At 50.9% G+C, this 23,796-nt stretch overlaps 1 protein-coding gene across 3 annotated transcripts; it reads right to left on the bottom strand.

Annotated features, from left to right (window-relative positions):
* Nucleotides 1-496: 496 nt before the first annotated feature.
* Nucleotides 497-23,725, bottom strand: CAVIN1 (caveolae associated protein 1). Of its 3 annotated transcripts, XM_037411625.1 has the most exons (5): nucleotides 23,530-23,725; nucleotides 22,404-22,631; nucleotides 20,863-21,193; nucleotides 18,646-19,109; nucleotides 497-3,133 (listed from the first exon to the last, which is right to left on the bottom strand). In XM_037411625.1, the coding sequence occupies exons 3-5, from the start codon at nucleotides 20,933-20,935 to the stop codon at nucleotides 2,468-2,470; spliced, it is 1,203 nt and encodes a 400-aa protein (XP_037267522.1). In that variant the 5' UTR covers nucleotides 20,936-21,193; nucleotides 22,404-22,631; nucleotides 23,530-23,725; the 3' UTR covers nucleotides 497-2,467. The 3 variants fall into 3 exon arrangements, with proteins under 3 accessions (XP_037267522.1, XP_037267523.1, XP_037267524.1); XM_037411626.1 differs by lacking the exons at nucleotides 20,863-21,193; nucleotides 22,404-22,631; XM_037411627.1 differs by lacking the exons at nucleotides 20,863-21,193; nucleotides 23,530-23,725 and having other exon boundaries at nucleotides 22,404-23,179.
* Between the last annotated feature and the right edge of the window lie 71 nt (nucleotides 23,726-23,796).

The raw sequence follows: 23,796 nt of genomic DNA, 5'->3' as shown, positions 1-23,796 counted from the left end.
CACGTGTGGGGCAGCGGGCCTCGGTCCGTGTGGGGCGATGGGCATCAGCCACATGTGGGCAGTGGGCCCCAGTTCTACGTGGGGTGATGAGCATCAGCCACGCGTGGGGCACTGGGGCCAGCAGCCACCCTGCACGGGGCATGAGACACCGGTCCTGTGTGGGGCAGTGGGGCTGGTAGTGGCCTCATGTGGGGCAGTGGGGCCCAGCCCTGCATGGGGCAACAGGCATCAGCCATGCATGTGACAGGGGACATTGGTCCACGCGGGGCACTGCGGCCAGTAGTAGCCCCATGTGGGGCACTGGGCACTGGGCCCTGGTCCGGTGTGGGGCAGCAGCCACTGGCCCCACATGGAGCAGTAGGGCCAGCAGCCAACCTACATGGGGCAAGGGACATGGGCCCCACGCAGGGCAGCGGGGCACGGCCCCGTGTGTGGCGTCTCCCTGCACCCTGGGCGCCCCACGGCCCAGCCGGCGCCATGAACAGGCTCACGCCGGTGGTTTAGAAAAGAGACTTTATTAGTTGCGCTGCTCGCCGGGATGCAGCCGCGGGAACGGCCGGGGGCTCGTCCAGGCTCCCACTGCCCCGGCCCCCAGCACTGTGGGATGATACACCTCCGTGCAAACCACCTGTGGGCCCGCCAGAGGCTCTGCGGGGGGACGCGACCCATGGGCTGGGGGCCCAGGCCGGGCTGGGAGCCACCGCCCCGCCTGCCCCATGGGCAGGAGGCCTGGCAGCGCCCGTGGGCAGCCCAGGGCCAGCACCCGGTGTCCCCGAGCAGGGAGGCAGCTTCTCCAGGGATGGCGGCTGCATCTCCCAGGCCCTGAGACGGGACCCTGGGGCCGGGGGCAGGCTGGAGGCACTAGACAATAAGAAGGAAAATAATTCTTAGAGGAAAAGCAAGTTTATATATTTGGTTATGTCAGCAGCAGCAGCCCTCCCTGCTGGCTGGGGGAGCAGGCTGGGGAGGAAAGCAACTGCGCTCGTGGGCAAGGGCTGAGCCCAGCAAGCAGCCGGGGATGAGCAGGACCAGGTCCCTGTCTCGGCTGCCTGCTGGGATCAGCCTCCCCAGGAGCACCCACAGCTCCCCAGGTGAAGGTGCCAGGCACCGCAGCCTCCTGCCGCGCTGCCTGCTCCTGCAGGGCCGGGTCCTGCTGCTGTGAGCCTGCCTACATGAGAGCTGGAGCGTGGCAGCTCCGGGCTGAGCCGGGGCAGTGCCCTCAAGCTGGGGGGTCTGGGGGGCGCTGCCCTACGCTGCCTTGCTGCAGGGGACGGTGAAGCTGCAGGAAGTAAGTGGGAAACGGGGAGGAAAGCACAGGGTGTGGGCACGAGCCTGAGCCATGCCAGGGCCCCTGGAGGAAGCAGATGCTCAGAAATACTCAAGGTCTGCTGCTAGACCAGTGTCAAGGTCGCTTCTCTGACAGTCAAGAGCCTCACATGGCATCAGTGCATCCCATATCCCTCTGGAAACAAGTTGCAGCCGGTGGTGGTTGCTCCGGCACCGCTGCCTGTGTGTCCCCTCTCTCCAGGCAGGAGCATGCGCCTTGCCGCCAGCTGCCGCCATCCCTGCGGGTGTGAAGGGACCAGACCCAGCACCCCACCACTGCGGTGCTCCCTGCCCCAGCGAGGACTTGCCCGTGGCCACTGGGCCACTGTCAGCCAGATCTGTAACGCGGGCAGGGGAGCGCACAGCTCACTCTGCTCCTACCGTGGCCGGGAGCAGCAGCGGGCCCCGGCTGGGTGATGCCATGCGGGCACCCACGGCAGTCCCAGCTGCAGGGTGGCTTTGTGGTGAAGCCGTCCTAGGCACCGCCACATAACCCGGTCCTCAGAAGGGCAGAGAGGAGCAGAGCTGCCTGCCTGCCATGCAGCTGGCTCCACTTCACCTCTACTCTGTCCATCAACGGGACTTGCTCAGCTCTTCCGCACGCTGGGTGCATCACAGTTCCTCTGCTCCCCCGAACGGGGTGGCCAGCTTGGGGTCTGGGGGTCTTCCTGCCTGCGGGGACAGCCGCGCAGCCTGGCACAGGGAGCCGGGGTGGCGGGGGCCGGTGGGCTGCTTGGCAGGAGGCTTTCTTGACACCAGGTCTTTGCTTATGGAGGACACTTGAGCTTTCCAGGTGTACAGCCGTTATCTTGGTTTTAGCACTCTCCAGCTGGGCTGGGTCCCCGTCACTCAAAGCCCATCGTGCTAGAAGGCTCTCACGCAGCCTGCGGCAGGAATGGTCTCCAAGGGTGATTTAACAGTGTAAGAAAAACAATCCCGTGTTCCTAATGTTTCTGTGTGCTAAAACTAAAATATAAAATACACCTTGTCCAAGCAGGCAGGGGATTGGCGTCGGCTCTGCAGGGTAGTAAAGATGCATCGTGTACACTTTCCCTGGGGCACCAGGGCAGAGAGAGATCTCGAAATGTGAATGATAACGTGTTCAGCCGTCGTCCACAACCCTTCCGCGCTGCAGCCTGTCCTACTCGCTGTCACTCTTGTCCACCAGTACCGCGTCGGACTCCTCCGTTATCTCCAGCAGTGTGTGCATCTCGGGGCTCTCCCCACGCATCAGATCCGAGTTTTCTCCCTCCTCTCCACCAACCTCCACCAGCTCCGTGGCTTTCACTTCCACCTCACCCTCTCTTATTTTCTTGACATGGAAAGTGAAGGGTGGCACTTTGTAGACGGCTGTCTTGGACCTGGCATAGATGGTGTGGTCAGGGGTGAAAGACTTCCTCAGCTTGTCCCGAGAGGTCTTCATCTTCTCTCTCCTTTCGTTAGTCACAATCTTGGTGCCTAGTTTGTTCATCCGCTTCTCCAGGTTGTGGCGGGTCTTCTCCAAGTTGTGGCGGGTCTTCTCCAGGTTTTCCTTGGTCTTTAGCTTAGTCTTCTCCATCTTCTCCTTTGAGAATGCCTTCTTAAAGTCATCCACTCTTTTCATGCCGCTCCTTTTGATACGCTCTGCCCGTGACTCTTCAATAATCTCTTCAATCTCCACCTCTTCATCTGAGGAAAGTTGCACATGGTCCTCCTCTGCATGGTCCTCACCCACGGGCACCTCCTCACCCTCGCCTTCCTTCTCCAGCTTTTCACCCTCCTTTAGAGACTTGCTGATGCTCAGTTTAGATGGGAGCTTCACTTCATCCTGCAAGACACAGAGCGGAGCCAGTGAGACACACACCTCCCCAGCCTCTCCAGCCTCGGGAGCCAGCTGGAGAGCAGCGCACAAGGCAGAAGCACAGCCACAATTCAGAGCAACACAGACCCAGGCGAAGTCAGGCCTGGGTTCAGCCTCCCTTAATGCACTTGATAAATTACTGTCACGAGGATCTGCTCTACTTACAGCCGCTTAGGGCTCTGCTGTATTTAACCTCAGGTATACCAGTTCTGCTGGCCCCGGGGCTGGTTCCAAACCCACCCATGACTCCAGCAGTGCAGGAAGAGGCAGGCCAGCACTCAAACCGGAGACTTTCCCCTTCCTCCTGTGCCTCTGTCACAGTTCCATCCCCTCCAGTTTCATCTTCATGCCAGGACTTGGCCATCACACGCTCCCCGCTCCTGGCCCCAGGAAAGCCCCCACCCGCATCCTGCAGTGGAGGGGTGCAGGGGACCCCCTGGAGCGATGTGGTGCCCCTTTGCTCCCCAGCATCTGCCAAGGGTGCCGCCCCCCCCCCCCGCCCCAAGCCCACGATGCTTCAGCTTCCTTCCCGTGCGTGGTCTTCTCTTGGTAAGACCGCTGGCCGCTCCCTGGTCAGTGGCCTGGCCAGGGTCCGGCCAGCAGCGGCCCCGGGCACGGCGTGGTGCTGGGCTGCAGATGGCAGCACAGTCTGGAACTGGGAGTCCGGCCACGCTGCCTGGTGTGCACTGGCCAGCCCTGGCCTGCACTCAGACTTTCCCAAGGCCTGCAGGATCCAGATGTGCAGCTGAAACATCCCTTGGGATGCAGCAGGCTGCCCTTTTTTTCCCATTTCTCCACTGGGGAATAAGTTAGGCAATTTGTCTGAGCTGGTATCTGGAGCCGGTGGAGCCGGCAGCCCCGACTCACACAGCCAGGTCTGCAAGGTTCCACTGTCTCTGCTCGGGACTGGGGGCGAATTCATTCAGCTTCTCCAGTCTCCCGGGTCAGCCAAGTTTCTGATCCCAGTGGCAGAGGACAAGCATGCACCCAGGAGAGGGGCACAGGTCTGGAGTGGGATTGGTTTTCATCTGAGCAGCACATAGCATGCGTCCCTGCTGCAATGAATCACCTCTCTGTTCCGAGGACAGGCTGGAAATAGCCCGTCAATGTGCAAAGCATCACAGCTGCGGGGCTGCAGCCCACGGCTCAGAAATTTATTGCCCGCGTGGTTTTAATCTATGGAGCTGGGCGGGAGAGGCACGGAGCTGCCGACACAAGCGCTGTCAGCAAGCCAGCAGCAGCCACAAGGCAGCGTGTGGAACAGGCACGCAGAGAGCAGAGCTGCTGGGCTGAGGTTTGGAGAAAAGTCGGGGCAGCAGGACAGCTGGGCACCATTCCCAGCCCCAGGGCAGACAGGAGCTGAACAGAGCAAGGCTGGGGGATCCCAGTCCAACACAGGCAGCAGCAGGGCCCAGTGAAATCAAGGGACAGACCCCGGGGTACCCAAAAGGCTTGAAGTGCGTGGCAAACATCGGCAGCGACACGCCGTCCCCTGGCTTGGGGATGCCAGGAGCGGAACTGCCCTGTGTCCCAGGAAGGTGAATTTGCCATGGCGTCCCCTGTGCAAGGCTGCACGCTCTGCATGCCACATTTGCACAGCACTAGCCACTGCACCAACGTAGCCACGAGCTAACAAGCTACACAGGTGTCAAGAGCCAGGACATTCATGATGGTCACACCACCAAAACAGCCGCTGAGGCCCAGCCCCGAAGAGCCACGGTGACTCCAGGCACACTTCTGCACAGGTTTCTCTGCACGGTGCTGGAAGGGACGGTGTGTTTGCATGCCCACGTCCTGAGCGCTCTCCCACCACCGCACCCATGCACTGCTGCTCCGGCTGACCGAGGTCCCTGCCACGCTGCTGCTCCGGCCTCAGTGCCCGGACGGAGGCAGGACAGGACACCCCCTCTGCAAACACGGGGTGCTCAGCTCGGCCAGCTGCGCCATCCCCAGCTCTTCCTTCCCTCAACACCACCTGAGATCTGACATAACCTTATTCAACACATGACACCAGTACGGCCTCGCTTGGGTGAAATTCAGATGCTTTTAGCTGCATTCTCATTCTTCGCCAAGCACAGGGCAGGGCTGATCCTTGGGCAAGCGGAACTTCTGGAGACATGAGGGGTTCTGCAGAAAACTTTGTGAACAGTGAAAAAGCAGCTCTGTGGAGCACTGGGCTCAGTGAGGGTGATGTGGGCTGCAGTGTCCATGGTCAAAACACAGAGTCTGCCAGAGCAGGGGGCTCGTTCTGGGTTTTATTCAGAGAGCTGCGCTGGGCAAAGCTCTTCACCCTCCACATCGCAGCCCAGGTCCCAGATACCTTCTGGAGATTAAGGCGAAGCGGCCAACATGTTTTCTTCATTTGATTAGCCACTTCAGGAGAAAACAATACACATGCTCTCCAGAGGGTCAGGTCAGTCCAAAACAAATCCACGTCACTGGGAAGGCGAGGATCCTGTTATCCTGTTCTGCACAACAACACCTGCTGGAGCAATCCCAGGGACTCCCGGGGACCCTGCCCCACCAGCCGAGAACATCAGGAACTCCGGCCACTTCCTTCCCTCTGAGTCAACACAATGAGCCAGAACAAAGGCATCCCCCTCTCGCCTGGCACGACTGTCACTGGAAACAGGCCATATCCTGCAAACTCAGATACTTATCAGTCCCTTGTTAGCTCCAGAACATGTGTCTGCCGAAAGAAACACCACCTCAAAAACTCCACGTCTGCCACATAAATAATTGCCTTTCCTCATGTTACACCAGCAAATCCACCTTCTGACTGAATTTTTTGATGCGGCTAAGCGGGCTGCACCAGCAGCACACCCATCCAACCTTGGCAGCATCCTGCAACGGTTTCCTCACAACCTTGAAGACGTGGCCAGCAGCAGCTCCCGGTACCACGGGACAGCTGGAGCAACCCCTGTTAGGGTGACAGCGTGGCTCTCTCTAATCCCTGTCACTGCACCCCCGGGAAGGGCAGCTGCCCCCCTGTTTGATCCCAGCTCCCATAGACTGCACTCACGTGCGGACCCACACCTCTGCTGTCCCACACACCGCCCACACCAAGTGCTCCTGGGCTTGAGACCCTGCTGATGCCTCTTTCAGGAGGCACCTTCACTGCTCAGGCACACAGGCAAAGAGGGAGCACAGCTATTCCCATAAGTAAGGACGCCTCCAGTCCCAACCTCCCCACCACCCCCCCCCCAAGACGGTTTCCAACAGCTTTTTTCCAGCTGTGCTCAGGAAACACTCTGCAGCCTTCACCCGGCCCCTTTCCCACCGGGCCAGGGTGACAGGGTGGCATGCCACCCTAGGGCTGGCTGAGGGCCGCCGGAGAGTGCGTCTCTCTTTCCTATTCCTGGGATAATTCCTGCATTTTTTCCCCCTGACTCTTCTTCAAGCTGATTGCTTATCTGAGCAGTAGATCACCAGCTGGAGGACAGCTGGTGGATTTTCAGCACTGCTTGCCGTGGGTTACTTTCCTGCCTCCAAGCCCACCTGCATCCAAGGAGCATTCCTGCTGGTTTAGCAGGCTCTGGCTTGTGCACAGTACAGCTGGTGCAAGAAGAACCGACAGCTCTGGCGTGTCTTAACGAGGCTGAATATGTTGCTGCTGAGCATCCTTCGTGTGTCGCTCCCCACCTGCACCCAGGCACTGCCCAAATGCCACCAAGGGTCTCCTCCTCCCTGCTTGGGAGGTGTTTCCCCTGGGGGGGAGGGCAGCTGCCCGGCGTGGGCAGAACGTGCCTGCAGACACAGCCGCGTCTGCCCGTGGTGGAGGACAATGGGACCTCGCTGGAACAATCAAGAACTGTCCTGGGTCTATGGGTGGCTGCCACACAAATCCCCACTCCGGGCAAGGCCCTATGGTCTGTGCACTTTATTTCACTCATGACTCATCCAGATGAGCCACATTTTTATCACCAGGCATTCCATCTACTCTATTTTTACTGAGAAAACACTGACCCTTGAAGTGGGTGAGTCCAAAATCCTGGGTCTTGGCATCCCTGCCTGTTGGGGTGTTCAAACCTGGCTCCCAGTCAGCAGATGTAAACCAGTTCTGTTCTCTAAGACAGCCTGAATCCAGCTGGCACAAAGACAGTGGGTAAACAAGACCTCTCAGAAGATTTTTATACCAGCGGAAGAAAAATCTTGCCCTGCTCTGCGCACAGAGCAGAGCTATGCCCGGCAGGACAGGCAGCGTGCTTGTACGTGTGCTGGGACCGAGCTCGCTGCCATCCGATGCGCTTCACATAAAGGTTCAGCTCTGATTCAAGTTCTACCTTTCTTTTGCCCATTCACAGAGTGCCACCCCCCAGTCCATTTCACAATCCGACATGTCCCTTCGGCGCAGAGAAGCGGTTCACTTTGGGAAGCTCCCTCCCGCTGGCAGAGCCGACGGGACTGGCAGCACGTCCGTCTGCTGACTCTGCGGGCACCCGGAGCGTCCCCGGTGCCCGTACCCAGCGTCGAAGGCAGCTGGCTGCCTGCTGACAGGGTGCTGGGCTGCTCTTTATTCCTCCTGCCCCAAACAATTCAGGGCTTCGAGATCTACAGGGCGGCCCAGCCTCTGCCCTCCTCCACCAAGTGGGCTTTTTATCTGACATTGTTTTCAAGCCCGAGTTCCCTTGCAGTGAGTCACCCAGGCAGCCCCATACGGCCATGTACACAGCGCCTGGTTGCTACAACACATGTAAACACTTCCCCCGTCATATAAAAGGCCAATGAGACACAAAGCTGAGCTGCATTCCCAGCCCAGCAGAGCTCTTCAAGCACTGCAGAAGCCCCAGCAAATCTGGTGAGCATTCTCAAAACGCGAGAAGGGCACCAGGATTGCTCTTGAAGGGGCTCTTATTGTCAGCGTGTAAAAAATAAAAGAGTCCCAGAACTCCCAGCCACTCCGATCTCCAGTTTGAAGATTTAATGGAAGATTTTTCACATGCGGCATGCTAATCACATCTGCAATTAATTTTGTTCCGTTATTTTGACAAAATTGCAAGAGCACAAACAGTTGAGTTGGGTTGACATGCAGCCGTAACATGCAGAACATGACCAGCTCACATCCCCCGGCTCTGCTAGAACCACAAAAGGCTGAGCCCTGCTGCTGCTGGGTGAACCAGCGCCTGCTGCACCCCCTGTGCCACACCAGCCCTGAGGGAGGATTAAAAGCTTCTGGACAGAAATCAGCCTTGCAGGTCAGGTCGAGCCCTGCCAGAGAAGAAAACGTTCTGCTCTCCCGTTGCCATGCTAACTGTTTGGCTCTGCCAGTCTTTAGAGGGTGCTTTTCTGTGCTGACCTTCCATCACGGGAAGGAGGATTCAGTTATTCCTGAGTAAGAGCAACACACCTGGTAAGCACCCGCAGCCTAGCAAAGCTCAGGGATGTAAAGATGCCCTGTGCAGAAAAGAGGAGGGCTGTGCTTTCTTCTCCGGTGTTCTTGTTGGAACAGACTTTCCCTGTGGAGATGGTAATTGTTGTCAGACTCTCTTGCTATCCTGCAAAAACCTGCCTTTTTAAAAAATCTGGTCACTCTCCCTGAAGAGAAGTTTTCCCTGGCAGCTTCCCCCAGAGACCCTGATTCCTGGGCTGAGGTCACCTTCGCCTGGCTCCCGGGTCTGTCCTGTCCACCGACCAACGTGGCCGTTCCCTCCAGACCGTGCTCCTCACCCCACCGGGTGACCACCCAAAGGGCAGGCAACTGCAGCTTGGGGTATTGTCTCCAGCAGCCACACAATAAGAGGAAGGCTAACAGGGCACTGTGCTGTTACCAGCTGCCCTTTCGGTATGAGATAAGCGTTAGATAAACAGCAGCTAAAGTCATCACCAGCTCCAGCGTGTGTAACAGCGCCGGGGGGGCTGCCACGGAGAAGAAATGGATGCTGCAGTGCCTATCTCGGACAACCGTAGTTTTAAGTCACACAGTTTGTGCTCTCTGCCTGTCTTTTATCTATTTAAAACAACTTCAAACCATTCCACAAACACTTCCAAACCAAACCAAACCTTACAAGAAGCCTGAGGAGGTAGGTATTACCAGGTCTGTATTTCAGAGGGAGAAACTCAGAAAACAGGTGGGATTTGCCCAGTCACAGCAGACACCAGCGGAGCCAACTGCTCCTGGCTACTAGCCCTTCATGCAAGCCACACAGCAATTCCTCCCTCCCAGATCGCAGAGGTAGTAGCACAACAAGTCCTGTAACGCCTGGGAGAAAATCACAGCTCCTCACCACCCGTTATAACTAGGGCAGCAAGCAGCAAGCACGTTAATCAACAAGTGGAGGCATTTCTGCCAACTTGCAGCAGCCACAAGCAGGCAGAGAGGCAAAGGCTCTGGAATCAGCAGCTTTCAGAGTTTCAAGAAGAGGTTCAAAGCAATCTTCGGGGGGTACTCCTTCTGAGGCCCTAAACTGCTGCCTCCTTGCATGTCTTCTGCTGATTTGGGCCATGGCACTTTCCGCAGCATGGGCAGAGGGAAACCGATCCTGGAGACAGCTCAGAGGGTAGTCCCTGGCGAAGACTCAAAGCGCACACTCTGGATCTTCTTTGGCTAAGACGAGGAAAACTACGTTTCAATAGCCAGCGGAAAGGAAGCACAATGGAAACACTTACCTGTCCCCACTGGGAATCTGATCGGGACCATTGCCAGCAAAGTAATCCAGATTAGCGTGAGAACAGGCAGAGAGAAAAGGCACAGGGGTATGTTTTAGTAAAGGGAGAAGCTAGGTAGCAAAATGGGACAGAAATGACAGTCAGCAAAGATTTATTAGAAGGAAGAGCGTCCTTCTCTAATTTACAGCAGGTTCTAGGAGATGCAGAATCGCTTCTATGGTTTCAGGCATGTTTACACTGAACACTGCCATAGGGCCAGATTCTGCTCTCTTTTCACACTCCTCTTCACAGAGCGATTTGATCAGCAGTTCTGGAGACACCTCTGATTTCTATGGTGTAGCTGAAAGCAGAGTTTGCTTGTATGTATAAGATTATGCAAAGATAGCGATTTTAAAACCCTACGTTTATTAATTCAAACACATAAGCTGGAGAGATCGAAACAGCTGGGTGTGATTCCAGAACTCCATCCACTGGTTTTGTCAGCATATTGACCATACCCTAAACCAAGGCTGGAGAATACCCAGCAGCTTACAGATGTATATACTCAGTGGCACAGCCAGCGTGCTCTCTGCAAAATCAGGCTTGGCCTCGACTTTTATGTTCCAAAGGTCTGTAAAAAGAGAAGCCTTGAGTCCTTGGAGAGAAGACTACTGAACCCTGCAGTAAGAAGTCACCAAAGAATACTGCTGAGAAAAAGGAAAAGATCTAAAATATGAGGGGAAAAGCAACGTAGGTTTGGCATTAGGTAAATGTTAACGGGATAAGCTAGCTCGTTCTCAAGTAGTATCTCCCTGATTAGCAGAAGTCCTTCTACTCTCTGCAATTTTGTGTATTGTGCAATCTTCTTGGCACTTTTTTCTATCAGGCGCGTCTAGTTACTCTATGTCCTGGAAGCTATGTCCTAAAAGGCTGTATCTCCTTCATTAGCTGGTGAGAAAGAGCAGCATGGTACAGGCACTGGAGCTGGTTCAAACTCGATGGTGAAAAGCAAGGGAGGAACGGGTGCAGGGAGAGGAGGAGGCTGTGTTTGGGAAAACGCTTTTGCCTAGCAGTGAGTCAGAAGAAAGGCAGGGCTGTAGGAAACAGAGAAGTAAATAGATTGTGGAGTGAAAAGGTTTTTTGTTTTTTGTTTTCTTTTTTCCCCTCTGACAGCAGAAAAAAGTTCTGATCTTATTATCAGTCTGTTTGTACAACTGGCTTTACTCTCAGAGCTGCTCCTCCCAGATAAACCTGTCTCGACTGATTAATAACTCCGGGGCCATTTCTGAACAGCAAAAAAGTAAAGATGGAGTTTGCGTTACAGATGATTTGCAGATAGATCTGTGCTGACACTGACATTTGCATCCTCACATAAAGCTATAGACTGAACGTCCCAAGACTTTTTATTCTAAATATCTGATTTTCCCTCACTGACATTGAGCATCTTTGTTTCTCGTCTTTGTTTTTTTCTTGCAGATGGCCAGTGGACCCACAGTTCTTCAGGTACTTTTAAGTTGTAGAAGATGTTGCAGAATCAAGAGCGTAACGTTATCCCAAACAGGACAAAAGAGGGCTAAGCACGTTGGCAAAAAGCTTATGAGCTATTGCCACGCTTTATGTGGGTCACAGACACATTGCTACATCAGAGAGTGGAGACTGCATAGCTCTCTACAGAGACAGCACATCCCACTTCTGGGTAGCGTAGCAAGAAGCATCTTCAGGGAAGATGCAGGAACAGCCCTCAGTTTCCCCCCGTCTTGTGCCTAGGGCAGGCAGTACATTCTCTGGAAAACGGCTGTGTTAGACCGAGCGCGGTTGCTAACTCCTCCTGCCTGGCAGAAGCTGCGTGCCTTGTCTGGAGCTGGGCCGGGGTGACAGCGTGCAGTGAGTCACCCACCACGCAGCTCGCTCAGCGCCTGCCTGGTGAGCAATGCTGAAGGACACAGAGGGACACAAGCCAACTACAGAGCGTTCGCATTGACAGAAAATGGGGGAAATGGAGACAAAACGCGGCAGTACCGCTTCTCCCGCGATGCTCACACCCCTCCAGTGTTCTGCAGCGCCTACAACACGAAGCAGCTTTTACCATCTACTGGTCAAATTCCCACACAGGGTACACTGGAGAGTAATGGGACTGTGTCTTTGAGAGGCATCGTCTGAGCACTGGCTGGCTTCTTGAATTCTTGGGTTATGTGCAGCCTTGGAGAGTTTTTCCTGCTGTCTGTTAGCGATGTGTTTTGCCGAGGGCTTGCATCTAGTTTAAGAATGGGAAAAGGAGCCACAATCTTACCGAAAACTAGAGCACCCCAGCCATGTAGCCCAGTGAGCACGGCCGGCAGATTCTGCACCTCATTATATCCCTGTGTGCAGTGCCCCACTGGCATCACACAGACGTGACGGATGCTTAGATCCACTGCTGACAGGCACAAGAGAGGCCTGAGAGAGGAATATGTGATCAGAAGGAATATCCCCGTTGGTTTTAGTTTCATGAGCCATTAATTGTCTGATCTAACCCTATCCCAACTGGCTGAGTAGCCTCTGGCCCTTTGCTTTGAGACAATTTACTGCTGCACAGCTTGGCGTGTAACTATAACGCTGAAAGGATTGCAGCAAAGCAAACTGTCCTGGCTCTAACTGCTTATAAATAATACCTGAGCAATGAAATATTAATGCAGTTGATTCCAGGCTGCAACAGAAAAATCCATGCTGTTGAGCTGCCTTTTGGCAGAAAGACTAATAATCTGCACTAAGAAAAATCTTGAAAGTGAGAGCTATTAAAATCCTGAAATTTTTTTAAGGTTCACTCTCCTGCGTATTATTCTCTTGAGACTCTTATAATTCAGTCATGTGCAGAGAACATGAAGGATTCTTTGCACACCAAGATGTGAACGTGGTGCCCCTTACAGTGGAGGGAAAACATGCAGCTGAATCCAGCCCAAACGAACCCAGCTGAATGATATTTCTCTCCTTCCCCTGGGATGGCATTTTTTCACCTCTAATTTTGCTGCTTCTGTGACCAAAAGCAGGAGAACAGAAGGGAAGATACAACAGCCTTCTGGGTTAAGACCCATGTGTTCCGGCAACAGAGACAAAGGATCAGAGACAAACAATATTAACTCTTAATTAATGAGTATCAATTTGTATGATTCAGATTTTTTGTGGTTTTTAACAAAGGCTTCATGATTAAGTCTCTTTCATATTTCATTTAAGAACAGAATAAAATAAAGCAAAAGCCAATCCGGCACCAAAGGAATATCCCGTTCCCATTCTCTGCTCCAGTTCTCTGCTGAACCTGGGATAAGAACCATTGTGGCTACGAAGGGAGCTGCTTAGTGGATTCACAGCAAAATAAAACAGGCCTTTTATTTTAAAGTATTATCGGAAAAGAAATAAAATACACACTGGCTGCTACAATGGCAATCTCTGCAGTGAACTACTGGGAAAAGCAGATGCTACCTGCGGCGCTGCTCCGGATCAGGAAGAGGAGTCAAGTGCAAGCACAGAGCGCTCCTATATGCACGGAGCAATTGCTCTTGCAGGAAAAGCGTAACGGGGGTGCCCGGAGCCCCTGCCTGCCCTCAGTACTGTAATTTAAACTGTATTTGGAATTTCTATTTATTCTTTAGCACTTGTAGTTGGGCAAGTTCCACTGAACCCAAGGCATGTAACCACACAGGCTGTTCTTTGGGCTTGCAGATCCCACGGGCTCTCATGAACCCTTTGCCGTCATTAGGCTCATAAGGTTTTTTGTTTCAGAATGATTAATTTGAAACAAAACCATAGCTCGGGGCAGCTGACATACTGTTTAGGAGGTGGAGAAAGGCTGCAGCCCAGGGGCAGTGGGTGCGGCGGCTGCGGTACATGGGTTCGTACGCCCTGTGCTGCCTGCCCTGTGCTTCTCATCAGACCCCTGAGCTCATGTTCTTTTCCACGCTCTCTTCTGGGGCACCCAGACCTAAAAATAAGGCAGTTCAGGTCTGGCCTCCAAATCTGTCACGTTAATGTGCGGGTTTGAAATTCATCCCTCCTCCCCACGATCAACAATCTTGTTGCTTCCATCCGTATAAGGCCCACTCAAGGCACAAAAGCCAAGCTGCGCTATTTATATTTCCTCGGCCAGCCCTACCTACTCCACACATTGTACGGCCGAGATTCACGTTCTTCCTCGCCTCTCCTTAACTGCCCAGCCCTTCCCAGAGAAACTCTACATCTCACAAGGCTCTGGAGTCACCCGAAGAGCAGAGGAGCCCCAGAGGAGCCCCCAGACCTGTGGGGCAGCGTGGGGAGCAGCATGTCCATACACCTCCGACAAAGGCTGCTCTCTTTCCAACAAACAATGCCGAGCATCACGAGCCATACCTCCCTCCAGCTCAGCGCCCACATGAGCCTCAAAATAAAGGACCAGCACACTTTAGAAATTCAATACTCAATACGTATGCCGAGTGCTGCAAGCATTTTGTCCGGCTGTAAGAAAAATCAAGCCTTTGTCATTTGCAGGAATAAGTTTAATTGTCAAAAGATGTTTAGAGGAAAAATGCCGTGCTTCTGTTAAGTGCTGACCCATGCCGTTCTTCAGATGAATGCAGCACGCTGCCTGGTTTCAGCGTAGTAGCTTTTTGCATAGGACATCCATTCTTCAATCATGAACTATAGTAACCAGCCCCAGCTTCTTGTATCCTAAAACCAGGAGATGTGGGATGAAGTCACTTCAGTTTGTTTTTACTAGCAACCACTCTAACCAAATTTGTTGGTGTCCTAATTTCTCTGAAAGGCAGGAGTCCAGCACAAAGGAAGCACTGAGGAGCTCTGTTTGCATGGGCTGCTAGCAAGTGCACGCAGTCATTTGACATCAGACTTTTTAGGAAGGCAAGTGCTGTTTACGGTAAGAGTACGTGAACTTCTGTTTACACAGCAGCTTGACAAAAGTCTGTCGCCTTTGCTTTTGGTAGGCAGATTTTCAAAACAAAAAGACGGATGAGGTAATGTGGAGGGGGGTTGTTTTTTTCAGATTTTATTCTCAAGAATCAATCTAATTGCCTTTGGTAAGTGGAAATAAAAACTCTTACCTCGGTAGAAACCAGACCAGCTCCTGGCAAAATCAGGTAAAAGCATATTTGAGAGAGTGAGCCTGTGAGAAAGCACGTTTACATATGTGACAGCCCAGCCCATAAACATTCTGCTTAATGCCTCACCCTCAGCCAGCCTCAGTGGAAGAGATTTTCAGTTCTGCACTTTCTCCCCCAAAGTCTGAAACTACGCAGGCAGATGTGCTCTGGGCTCATCTTTGACAGGTCAAGCTTTCCTTGAATAAAATTTGATTTTCATTTCCTCCTAATCTAACAGCTAGCAAAATACAACTCTCACACGTAGTTTGACCTCTTCTCCCAAGGTGCCAAAAGGTCTTATTTGCACTCCTGAAATAGTCCATAACTGCGGGAGACTCAGCATTCAGCACTGGGAGGATAATCAAACATCTCTAACAGTAAAGAGCCAATTTATCTTTACCTCCTTTTATTTCTTCATACTGCAGAATCACACAATATTAAATCCCTATAGAGCATAACTACTGTTTTGCTCAGCTACCTTGCTTGAAAATAGCCACCGCTGGTTTTATGTAATATTTTATGTCTCTTAAGATGAGTTTATCTCTTGTTCTCCAAAAGACTAATAAATCTTTGCATTTTTAGCCATAGCAACTGAAATTGCAATTGCCCAGGAAAGTTAATCTCAGCTTTCCAAAGGCAGTTTTTTCTGAGTTAAAAAGCAGTAATTAATGTTGCTCGCCATCAGAGAATTAATTACATTACCAAGAAAGTACCTAACATAAACTTTGCTAGGTGGTGGGTCTTGAGAAGTGAAACACTGAATTAGAAGAGTTATCTTGCAATTATTTTTTTTTAATGATAGACACAGTTAGGAAACCACAGTGCATTTTTCTCATTTATACTCCCGAGGTGGAGTCCACCATAAAGTTTTGGTTTTATAGACTTTTGATACATTTTTTAAAAATGTCATGATTATTAGTACTGAAACACAGAAGGATATTAGTAAACAGGTTAATCCAGTGGGAATCAACAAGGCTTCTTGCAACAAACAGCACTGTTCAATATCAGTAAAGCAGCTGAACATCATCCTCAATTTGATAAGCACCTTTACAATGTACACACAAAAATATCACTTCTTTCTGCAGAGTTTTATTATTTAAACATGTTATCATTATCTGTTTTGCATAATCCCAGACAAAGCACCGCTCTTGTCATTGATGTGCCTAGAATTACTGACTGTGATAAAATATTCATATGAACACATTGGGACACAAAATTGTATCGTGATGTTTTGGCAGCTCTGCTGTGCAATTCCCACAGTCAGCCTGTGTTAGGAATTTCTGAAGAATGATATCTCCATAATTACAGTAAGAGACAAGCTCTAAAAGTCCTGCCTCTCCCAGGAAAAAACAAAGCAGAATAAAAAACCGCAAAGCCAAAAGCAAAACTTCCAAGATCACCCAAAATGTTTAACTTCTTCAGAATAAAAGGTCTCCACAAATAAGAGAGACTCCTATACCCAACAGGTTATTTTTCCTTACCCCAAGCCATATGATTCAGGTTGCTGTACACTGAAAATTACATGATGACATTTTTATGGAGGACAATCTACAGAATAATACAACTATTAAGCAACTCTATTTTCTATTTGAGAAATAATAATTAATGTAGCTCTGAGATAAGACTGTAGGTTGATAGAATTTGGAAACTTTCTCTGTTGACCGAAATTCTGTGTTTCCATTGTATCCAGGAAAGAGCAGTATTGCACAGGACTGCAAAAATATCCCCCATTCTTCCCAGGGATTCCCTGTGGTCCACACCTGGCCACCGAATTCTCATTGTATGGGTCTGTCTTTGCCACAATAGCACAACCTACGATCAATAAACTCATTTGTTACTCAGGCACATTAATATTATTATTGCCTATTTCTCTCTAGTATTCAAACATCAAAAGCCCATCATGGATTTTGTTTTTCAGTTTAAGCACCAAGTTAAGAGATAATCAAGAGCTTCTCCTCCAAGAGAGACCTTCATTTGCCTTAGCAGCGTCCATCACAAGCCTGGACGCCCGCTGCCACACCTTCCGTCTCCCCAGAACTGGCCCTTACTCGCTGTGGCAAGGTCTACTCAGCCTTCCCGCAGAAGTGTGAGGATTTCCATGAGGGTGCAAAAAGCTGTGTTTCACGTGAAGCAAACCTGCAGAACTTCTCACTTGTGCTCTGCAGCCTCACAGTCAAATCACACTAAGTTCCATGCTGGGAAATTGTTCCGAATTACAAATAATTCATTCTTTTTTTGCTGGTATCTTCATGATTCACAAAATCCCTGCTGTAGTCTCTTGCCTGCTGATTTGCTCAGAGGCTGCCCTGTCCTCATTACATCAGCAAAAGCATTGCCCCTGATTTCCTTTAGAAGCAGGATCGCTTTTCAAATTCCAAAAGAAACTCTCCTCAATATTCATAAGCAACAGCAAACCAAACTGAACCGCTCACAAAATGACGATCTGCCAATGTTCAGGATGCTTCCAAAGGACCTAGAAGCTTGCCAACTTTCTACCTATTTCTATAACCCACAAGGAATGTTATGTTTAAACAACTGCCTTCACTCTTCTCCTTTTGCAACGTTTGTTCCTTCTGCAGTACATGAAGAGTTCCACTTTATGTTTCCATTAAGAGATCTATCCTCCTGCAAAAGCTTTACACAAAGAGCTTATAATAAAAAAATACATATATATATATATGTATATATATATATAACCGGTTAGGCTGCCCGTATGATCTGAATAGGCTGGAATATTTTAAGCATTTGTAGTTTTATCATGCCTGAAAGGCTAAGCTCTGAATCAGAGTGTTACACAGGCCCCCGTACTTGTTAGATTCCTGAGCCTATTATGATCAGCCCTCCCTTCAAGCCCTGTAGTAAGAAGCATTTTCCCTTTGTTTCTGCTTCTCTCTCTTCCTGTGATCAGCACTACACATTTCTCGATTTGTCCCTACGCTGTCTATTATTAACCCAGAGGCTTCTAACTGAATCATTAACTATTTCACTCACTTTTCTTCCATGGACCACTGTAAGAGTTTGCTCTGGTAAGGAAGACTAACTCCAAACAGGAAAACTGACAGAAACGTATTCCTCTCTTTCTCCTTCTTTAATATTAAAGGAAAAATCCACTGCTTAGTGCAGGGGTTGAACATCAAGCAAATCAAAGCTGTTACTGAAACCAGACAACTGTAAGATTCAAGACTTGCAGGTTGCAGAAAAAAGAACGTGAAAGTCTGTACGAGCACAACGGCAAGGGCAGAGCCAAGCACTAATGAGCTCAAGGAGCTGTTTGGAATTTTCTCTAATGTCTCTATCTGCCCTAGTCAGTGAGATTAACCCCAATGCTGGGGTTACTGTCTCTTGCCATTATTAGATGCATGTCACAAATCTGAAATATTACTGCTCTCCACATAGTGATACACATGTCTCTCAGTAGAAAAGACATTGGCAGGCGGATTTACAATATTCCCTTCCTGAACACAGTGCATTCTTGCTCTTTTTTTTTTAGCTAAGCAGTAAAATCAGGTTATTTGGATACTTCTGGCCCATTGCAATGACTGCTTAGGGCCATTCTCACTATCTTCATTAAAATTCCTGTTAAATGTAGAAACTCTTATCAAACCTTGTCTTCGAACACATAGACAATGTTAAATCATGAATGAGAGAGCTGCTTCAGACCCGCCTTAATTGGGACCACCAGTCAGGGGAGTTTGGGAGTGTCACGGACTGACCGTGCAGCATGACAGAACCCTCAGCAAACAAAACACTCGCCAACAGGACAAAAAGCAGCGTAAAAAATCTCCTTACCTGGTAGATCATGACTTTGAAGTTTCTGCGTTTCAGGAGCTCCGCTTCATTGGCCTCAAGCTTCTTGATCTGCCCAGCTTGCTTTTCCAGGTTCTGCCGAACGGTTTTCACATTGACGCTCACCTTGCGCACTTTTTCCAGCATCTTGTTCACGGTGTTGCTGGTGGTGGTGTGTGCCTTTGTCAGCTTGGTTAGCTCTCCTTGGATGCTGGTCACTGCGCTATCCATCTCTTGCTGTCTCTCCTCCAGCTGTGTTTGGGTCAGCTGAATCTGATCCACTGCTCCAATGATCTTGTCCAGAAGGGTCAGCACCATCACACCATTGATCTGGTCTGATTTGATGGGTTCTTCAGGCACTTGCTCCTCTGAGGCCTCGGAAGCAGTTGGTGGCTCGATAATTTGCAAAGTAGTATCCTCCATGATCGCTTGGGAGTCCTGGCTAGCAGAGCCGGGAGAAGCTGTCACTGCAGGGAGAGAGAGAGGAGGGAAAACTAAACCCGAGCCTCAGCTAAACTCTGCGCTGGGAGAAACGCCAGAAATGGAGAGCACAGTGTGTGGATGTCTGCTGAAATTCAAATGGCACAGCTCTGCAAAGCCGTCCAGTGAAACTGCCCTGCAAAATTTTCCAGGCTTGCAGGTCATTGGCTGACTCCACCTCGGCTATATAAAAGGAGCCCGCTGCCAAATGCCTGATGACCCACCCTTTCTGAAATGATTAAAATAGTTGGAGGGGAGGCGATGGCTTTGCATGCAAACACAGGCACAGCTCAGCGAGGAATGCAAACCTCTGAAACTACAACCGCCTCTTCTTTACCGTAAGTCTAAAGGCACTATAAGGAACGAGAGGAAAAAAATAAAAAACCTTGAATAAACGGCTTGGGAAGCTGCTGGAAAGAAAGCAACCCCATCTGGGCGCAGCTGTATACATTAAAGGAAGGCTGGTTTAAACAACTGCACACGTTGAAGTTCAGCTGGAAAATTCAGATCTCCTGCCAATACTTAGGTCTTTTTTCCAGGACTATGGGAGCCTGATTTTCAATACTTTAAAGAAATGCTACAATTTGGATTCAGTAGTTATGGCACATGACTTCTAGGTCATAAAAATGCAAGCTGCCATGTGTGTGAATGCACACAAGAGCCGTACACATGATATAGACAGTGTGCACCAAGTCTCTACGCAGATTTAACACAGAAAGAAGTACAATTCACTCCTGAAGTGAGGCAGCTTGGCCACTCCCACCTAAAAGCAGCTATCTCAGCTCTGCAATCCTCTATCCATCGACAAATCCAGTCACTAGACTTTTAAATGCAGGATATGCTTCAGCATATGCCATGCAAAAATGTAGTGGTAAGCAATGCCCAAACACAGTGTGTTAGATAAGGCTTTATTGGAAAAAAAGATACTAATTGGTTCAAAACTTAATCGAGTACATACTGCTTTGGAAAACATGGGGAAGTAATAATCCTTATTTTGCTAACTTTTAACCTCAGCACAGACACAAAGCAATTCATATAGTGTTGGCAGAAGTTTATGCCTTGTGGAGGCATCATCACGTTGGAAGACACTTGGGAGGTGCTACCAAAGGCTGGACCAAGCACCGCAATGTGAAGAAGGAAAATTCAGATCTTGAGAGTGACACCATCACTGGCGTTGGCTCAGCCAGAGGAAATCAAGTTCCCACGGGCAGAACCGCTGTGAAGCCTTCGTCTGGCCTGGGCAGCAGAAAGCCCTTCCAGGCTCAGCTGAAGGGCTGTGGGCAGACTGGGAAGGCCGCAGTCTCCCTCTTGTCCTGTAGCCTTGACAACAAGCAATTCATGCTCAGCACATCCTGCCTCCCGCCGGGGTCAAGCCTGCCCTTGCAATTTGCCACAGGCGGGCAAATAAAATGACTGCTCTCCAGCACTCAGGTTCTGCAGGCTCACAGCCTACCTCAAGACAGGGCTGGAAGAAATGCTGAATTCCAAGCGTACAAACTGGGAAACCCACGACGCACAAACAGATGTACAGGAACATTGTTTAATGATGAATGCTCATGACAGTCAGCACTTTCCATGCCCCTGTGCTCTCCACCATGTGACAGCTCACTTTTTACTGCTGTTGTACCCACACTGCACCACTGATCTAGATCTGGTTTCACTGTGCATCAGTTAATTGTGCTGTGTTGCTTCTACAATAGGTATTATGTCACGTCTCAAAAATAGGTTGCTTTTCTATACCCTGTTTTTTCCTGGAGGGACCTTTTTCCGGTGCATTTATTTCCAGTGTTTGCTGCTGATGAGTCAGTTCCATGAAAAAAATCCTTACTCCAGGCAGATAACGTTGAGGCTCTGCAGTTGTTTCTCACTGGGGATATCTGCTTCAGAGTGGATTTCCACAGATATTTGCTGTGAAGTTTCATGTACAGGACAGGATGCAAGCAGAGCAGTGCTCTCTTTCTAAGTCTGCCACCTATTCCATGTGTGATTTCAGTGCAGTCTCTGTGCCTTCATTTCCTCATTTGGGAATAATAAAAAAAAATAATTAAAAAATCGGACTGAGTAGGTCAATCTGTACAGAATCGGATAAAACAAGAGAACAGGAATTTGGATTTGCTCTTGATAGACAGCAGAAGAGATGCAGTGCCACACTCGGCGCTTGCTGCGCGTGCAGCAATCACACCCCAAGCTAAAATGAGATGAGTAATTTTCTCTGTTAGGACTAACTTCATCTCAGCCATTTTCTGCCGTGGGGACGTCCCAGGAAAAGCCAATAGGTGGCAAACAGCAGCCTCCCGCTGGGAGCCTTCCCACCCAGCTGAGCACACAGGGCTGTGAGGTCTGACTCAATCTCTTCTAGCGCGAACAACGTGCTGCCTCTCGTTGCACAGCAGATACAGTTTGATCTCTGGCTCTTCCACACTTGCACTATGCCTTAGATATCACTGATCATTCCAATATCCCAGCGATTTTATACCACTATACTATATAATTGCATAAATATATATATATAAATATATATATATATATATACAACTACCAAATGTGTCATATGGACATGGAACAGACAGCGCAAATGAAAACTAGCATATTTCATCTTCAAAGAAAAAACTGTCAGACATATGCAGGACAACAAAGGACGACAAAGTCCAGCAGCTGCTTCCACATCAAGCCGTGGAAGTTCCTGTGACCATAGGAAACAGCTCAGCTAACTAACTTCTTAAATAGCAAGATACAGCTGGTTAGGGCCTGTCAGAAATAAGGAATAGTCTTGGCTTGCGGGGGACAGACTCTGTTAAATTTCACCAAGTGCAGCTGACACAATTTGTCCCTTCACCTCTAGCTTAAGTGCAGAGGACATGGACTGGACAGAGAAAAAGAAAGAAAACTATCCTCTCTTGTTTTCCAAGGACGTGGGAATAAGTACAGGGGGAGGAAAGGTGCAGTATATGTGCAACTTTTTCTACTGTTAGATGCATCCCGCAGATAAGGTGAATTCAGCTTTGCAGGCCACTACCAGTGTAATGCTTTTGGCAGGCACCCAACTCATCTCATGGCAAATTAAGTTAACTTGTTATTTAACCTTCTAACTTGCTCACTTTTTCATAATTGAGACACACCAAACATCAGCATAAAAGCAAAAACTGAGTGTTAGCAGCCCTACGACTGCCATTTCCATTCCGCAGCACCACCAGCCTCACGAACACAGCCTGAGCCTGCTGGCACAGGGCGTCATTTGCCGTGGCTGCAGCCCACCACGCTGACCCGCACGATGTCATTACCTCCTCACACATCTGCAGGTGGTCTTCCATCCCCCAGGAGCTCTCAGGAGCAGTACTTGGGATCTGATCTGCTGAGCCTGAGCAGCACCCACACCCCGTCGGTGCCCATCTGTCAGAGCATTATGAATAAGTGCATGGCAGTAACTAGGATCTTCCATTCCAGAGGCAAACGCCTGCCCAAATCCCAATGAGGCATCACACCTCCGCTTTGCCGCACATGACTAGGGCCTTTCAAAACAAAGACAACCATGTGAAAAGGGATCTGTGGTTAAATCATATTTTCGCTATTGCAGAAGCTCCTCTTTTCACCATATCAAGACCAACCGTTTACTCAAAGAGTCAGTAAGCAGTACTTGGAAGTTTAGCGTATTTTAACTTAAATTTAACTGTCAGTTTTTGCTTCCTTCCCAATGAACTGTGCTTCCATTAACAGTCTAGCGCAGAAAATTCCTGATGGGCAGGGAGGTTGCTTGTATTTAACTGGTTTTCTGTATTATCAAGTGCTATACCCACAGGCTGCTGGAGGCAACTGGTTCCATTGATGCATGCTTGTACAACACTTGGAGTTAACTCTGAACTGCCAATTTTTGCTCTTTCATTTCCTACAATTCTACTGACTTCAACAAGGAAACTCTTATTTTGGCCAGTGGGAGTGAGAAGGCAGCGAGGCTGGGGCATGGGAGGCTGCAGCCCCCAGCCACGCCGAGGTGCCGGGCTCAGGGCTTGGCCAAGCTCAGCCCAGACCCCAGGCAGGCGGTTTGGTGGGGGGCTCCCTGCCACAGCCCCGACCGGCACAGGCCAAGCACAGCCCACAGCCTGACAGGCGGCTCAGGGGGGGCTCCCCGCTGCAGCCCCGGCCAGGCACAGCCCTACGGGCGGCTCAGGGGGGGCTCCCCGCTGCAGCCCCGGCCAGGCACAGCCCTACGGGCGGCTCAGGGGGGGCTCCCCGCTGCAGCCCCGGCCAGGCACAGCCCTACGGGCGGCTCAGGGGGGGCTCGCCGCTGCAGACGTGGCCCAGGCAGGCAGCTCGGGGGCTCCCCACTGCAGAGCCCGGGGCCGACCCCCCCAGCCCCGCAGCTGGGGGAAGCCACCCGCGGCATCGGCCCGGGGCTTCCCAGGACCGTACCTTTGGCCTCCGCTGCTCCCCACAGCCGCCTCACACAGACGAGGGCCGGGCCGGGCCGGGCGGGCCCCACCAGGGAGGGCAGGCCGCACCCTCGCACCTCGCCCACGCTGCCCGTGACGTCACTACCTGCGTCACGGCGTCGCCAATGGCGTCAGGGGCGGGCAGGTGACGTCAGCGGCCCCTCCGGTGGAGCGGGCCCGGCGCGGGGCGGCGAGGCCGGCCCCCCCCGCCCCCCTCCTGCCCGATGCCGTCACTTCCGCTGCGGGC

This window comes from Falco rusticolus, chromosome 18 (assembly GCF_015220075.1).
Source record: "Falco rusticolus isolate bFalRus1 chromosome 18, bFalRus1.pri, whole genome shotgun sequence".
Taxonomy (NCBI): domain Eukaryota; kingdom Metazoa; phylum Chordata; class Aves; order Falconiformes; family Falconidae; genus Falco; species Falco rusticolus.
Note: the sequence above shows the minus strand (reverse complement) of the source record. Positions and strands in the feature narration are given on the sequence as shown.

Bases quoted from the DNA above. Each gene is read 5' to 3' on its own strand.
- CAVIN1 (XM_037411625.1), bottom strand. From the start codon at position 20,935: ATGGAACTGACTCATCAGCAGCAAACACTGGAAATAAATGCACCGGAA. The intron at 19,110-20,862 runs GTATAGAAAAGC...CTCTCCCTGCAG, and splicing joins TCCCTCCAGGAAAAAACAGG to TGACAGCTTCTCCCGGCTCT. The intron at 3,134-18,645 runs GTAAGGAGATTT...TGTGTCTTGCAG, and splicing joins TCAAAGTCATGATCTACCAG to GATGAAGTGAAGCTCCCATC.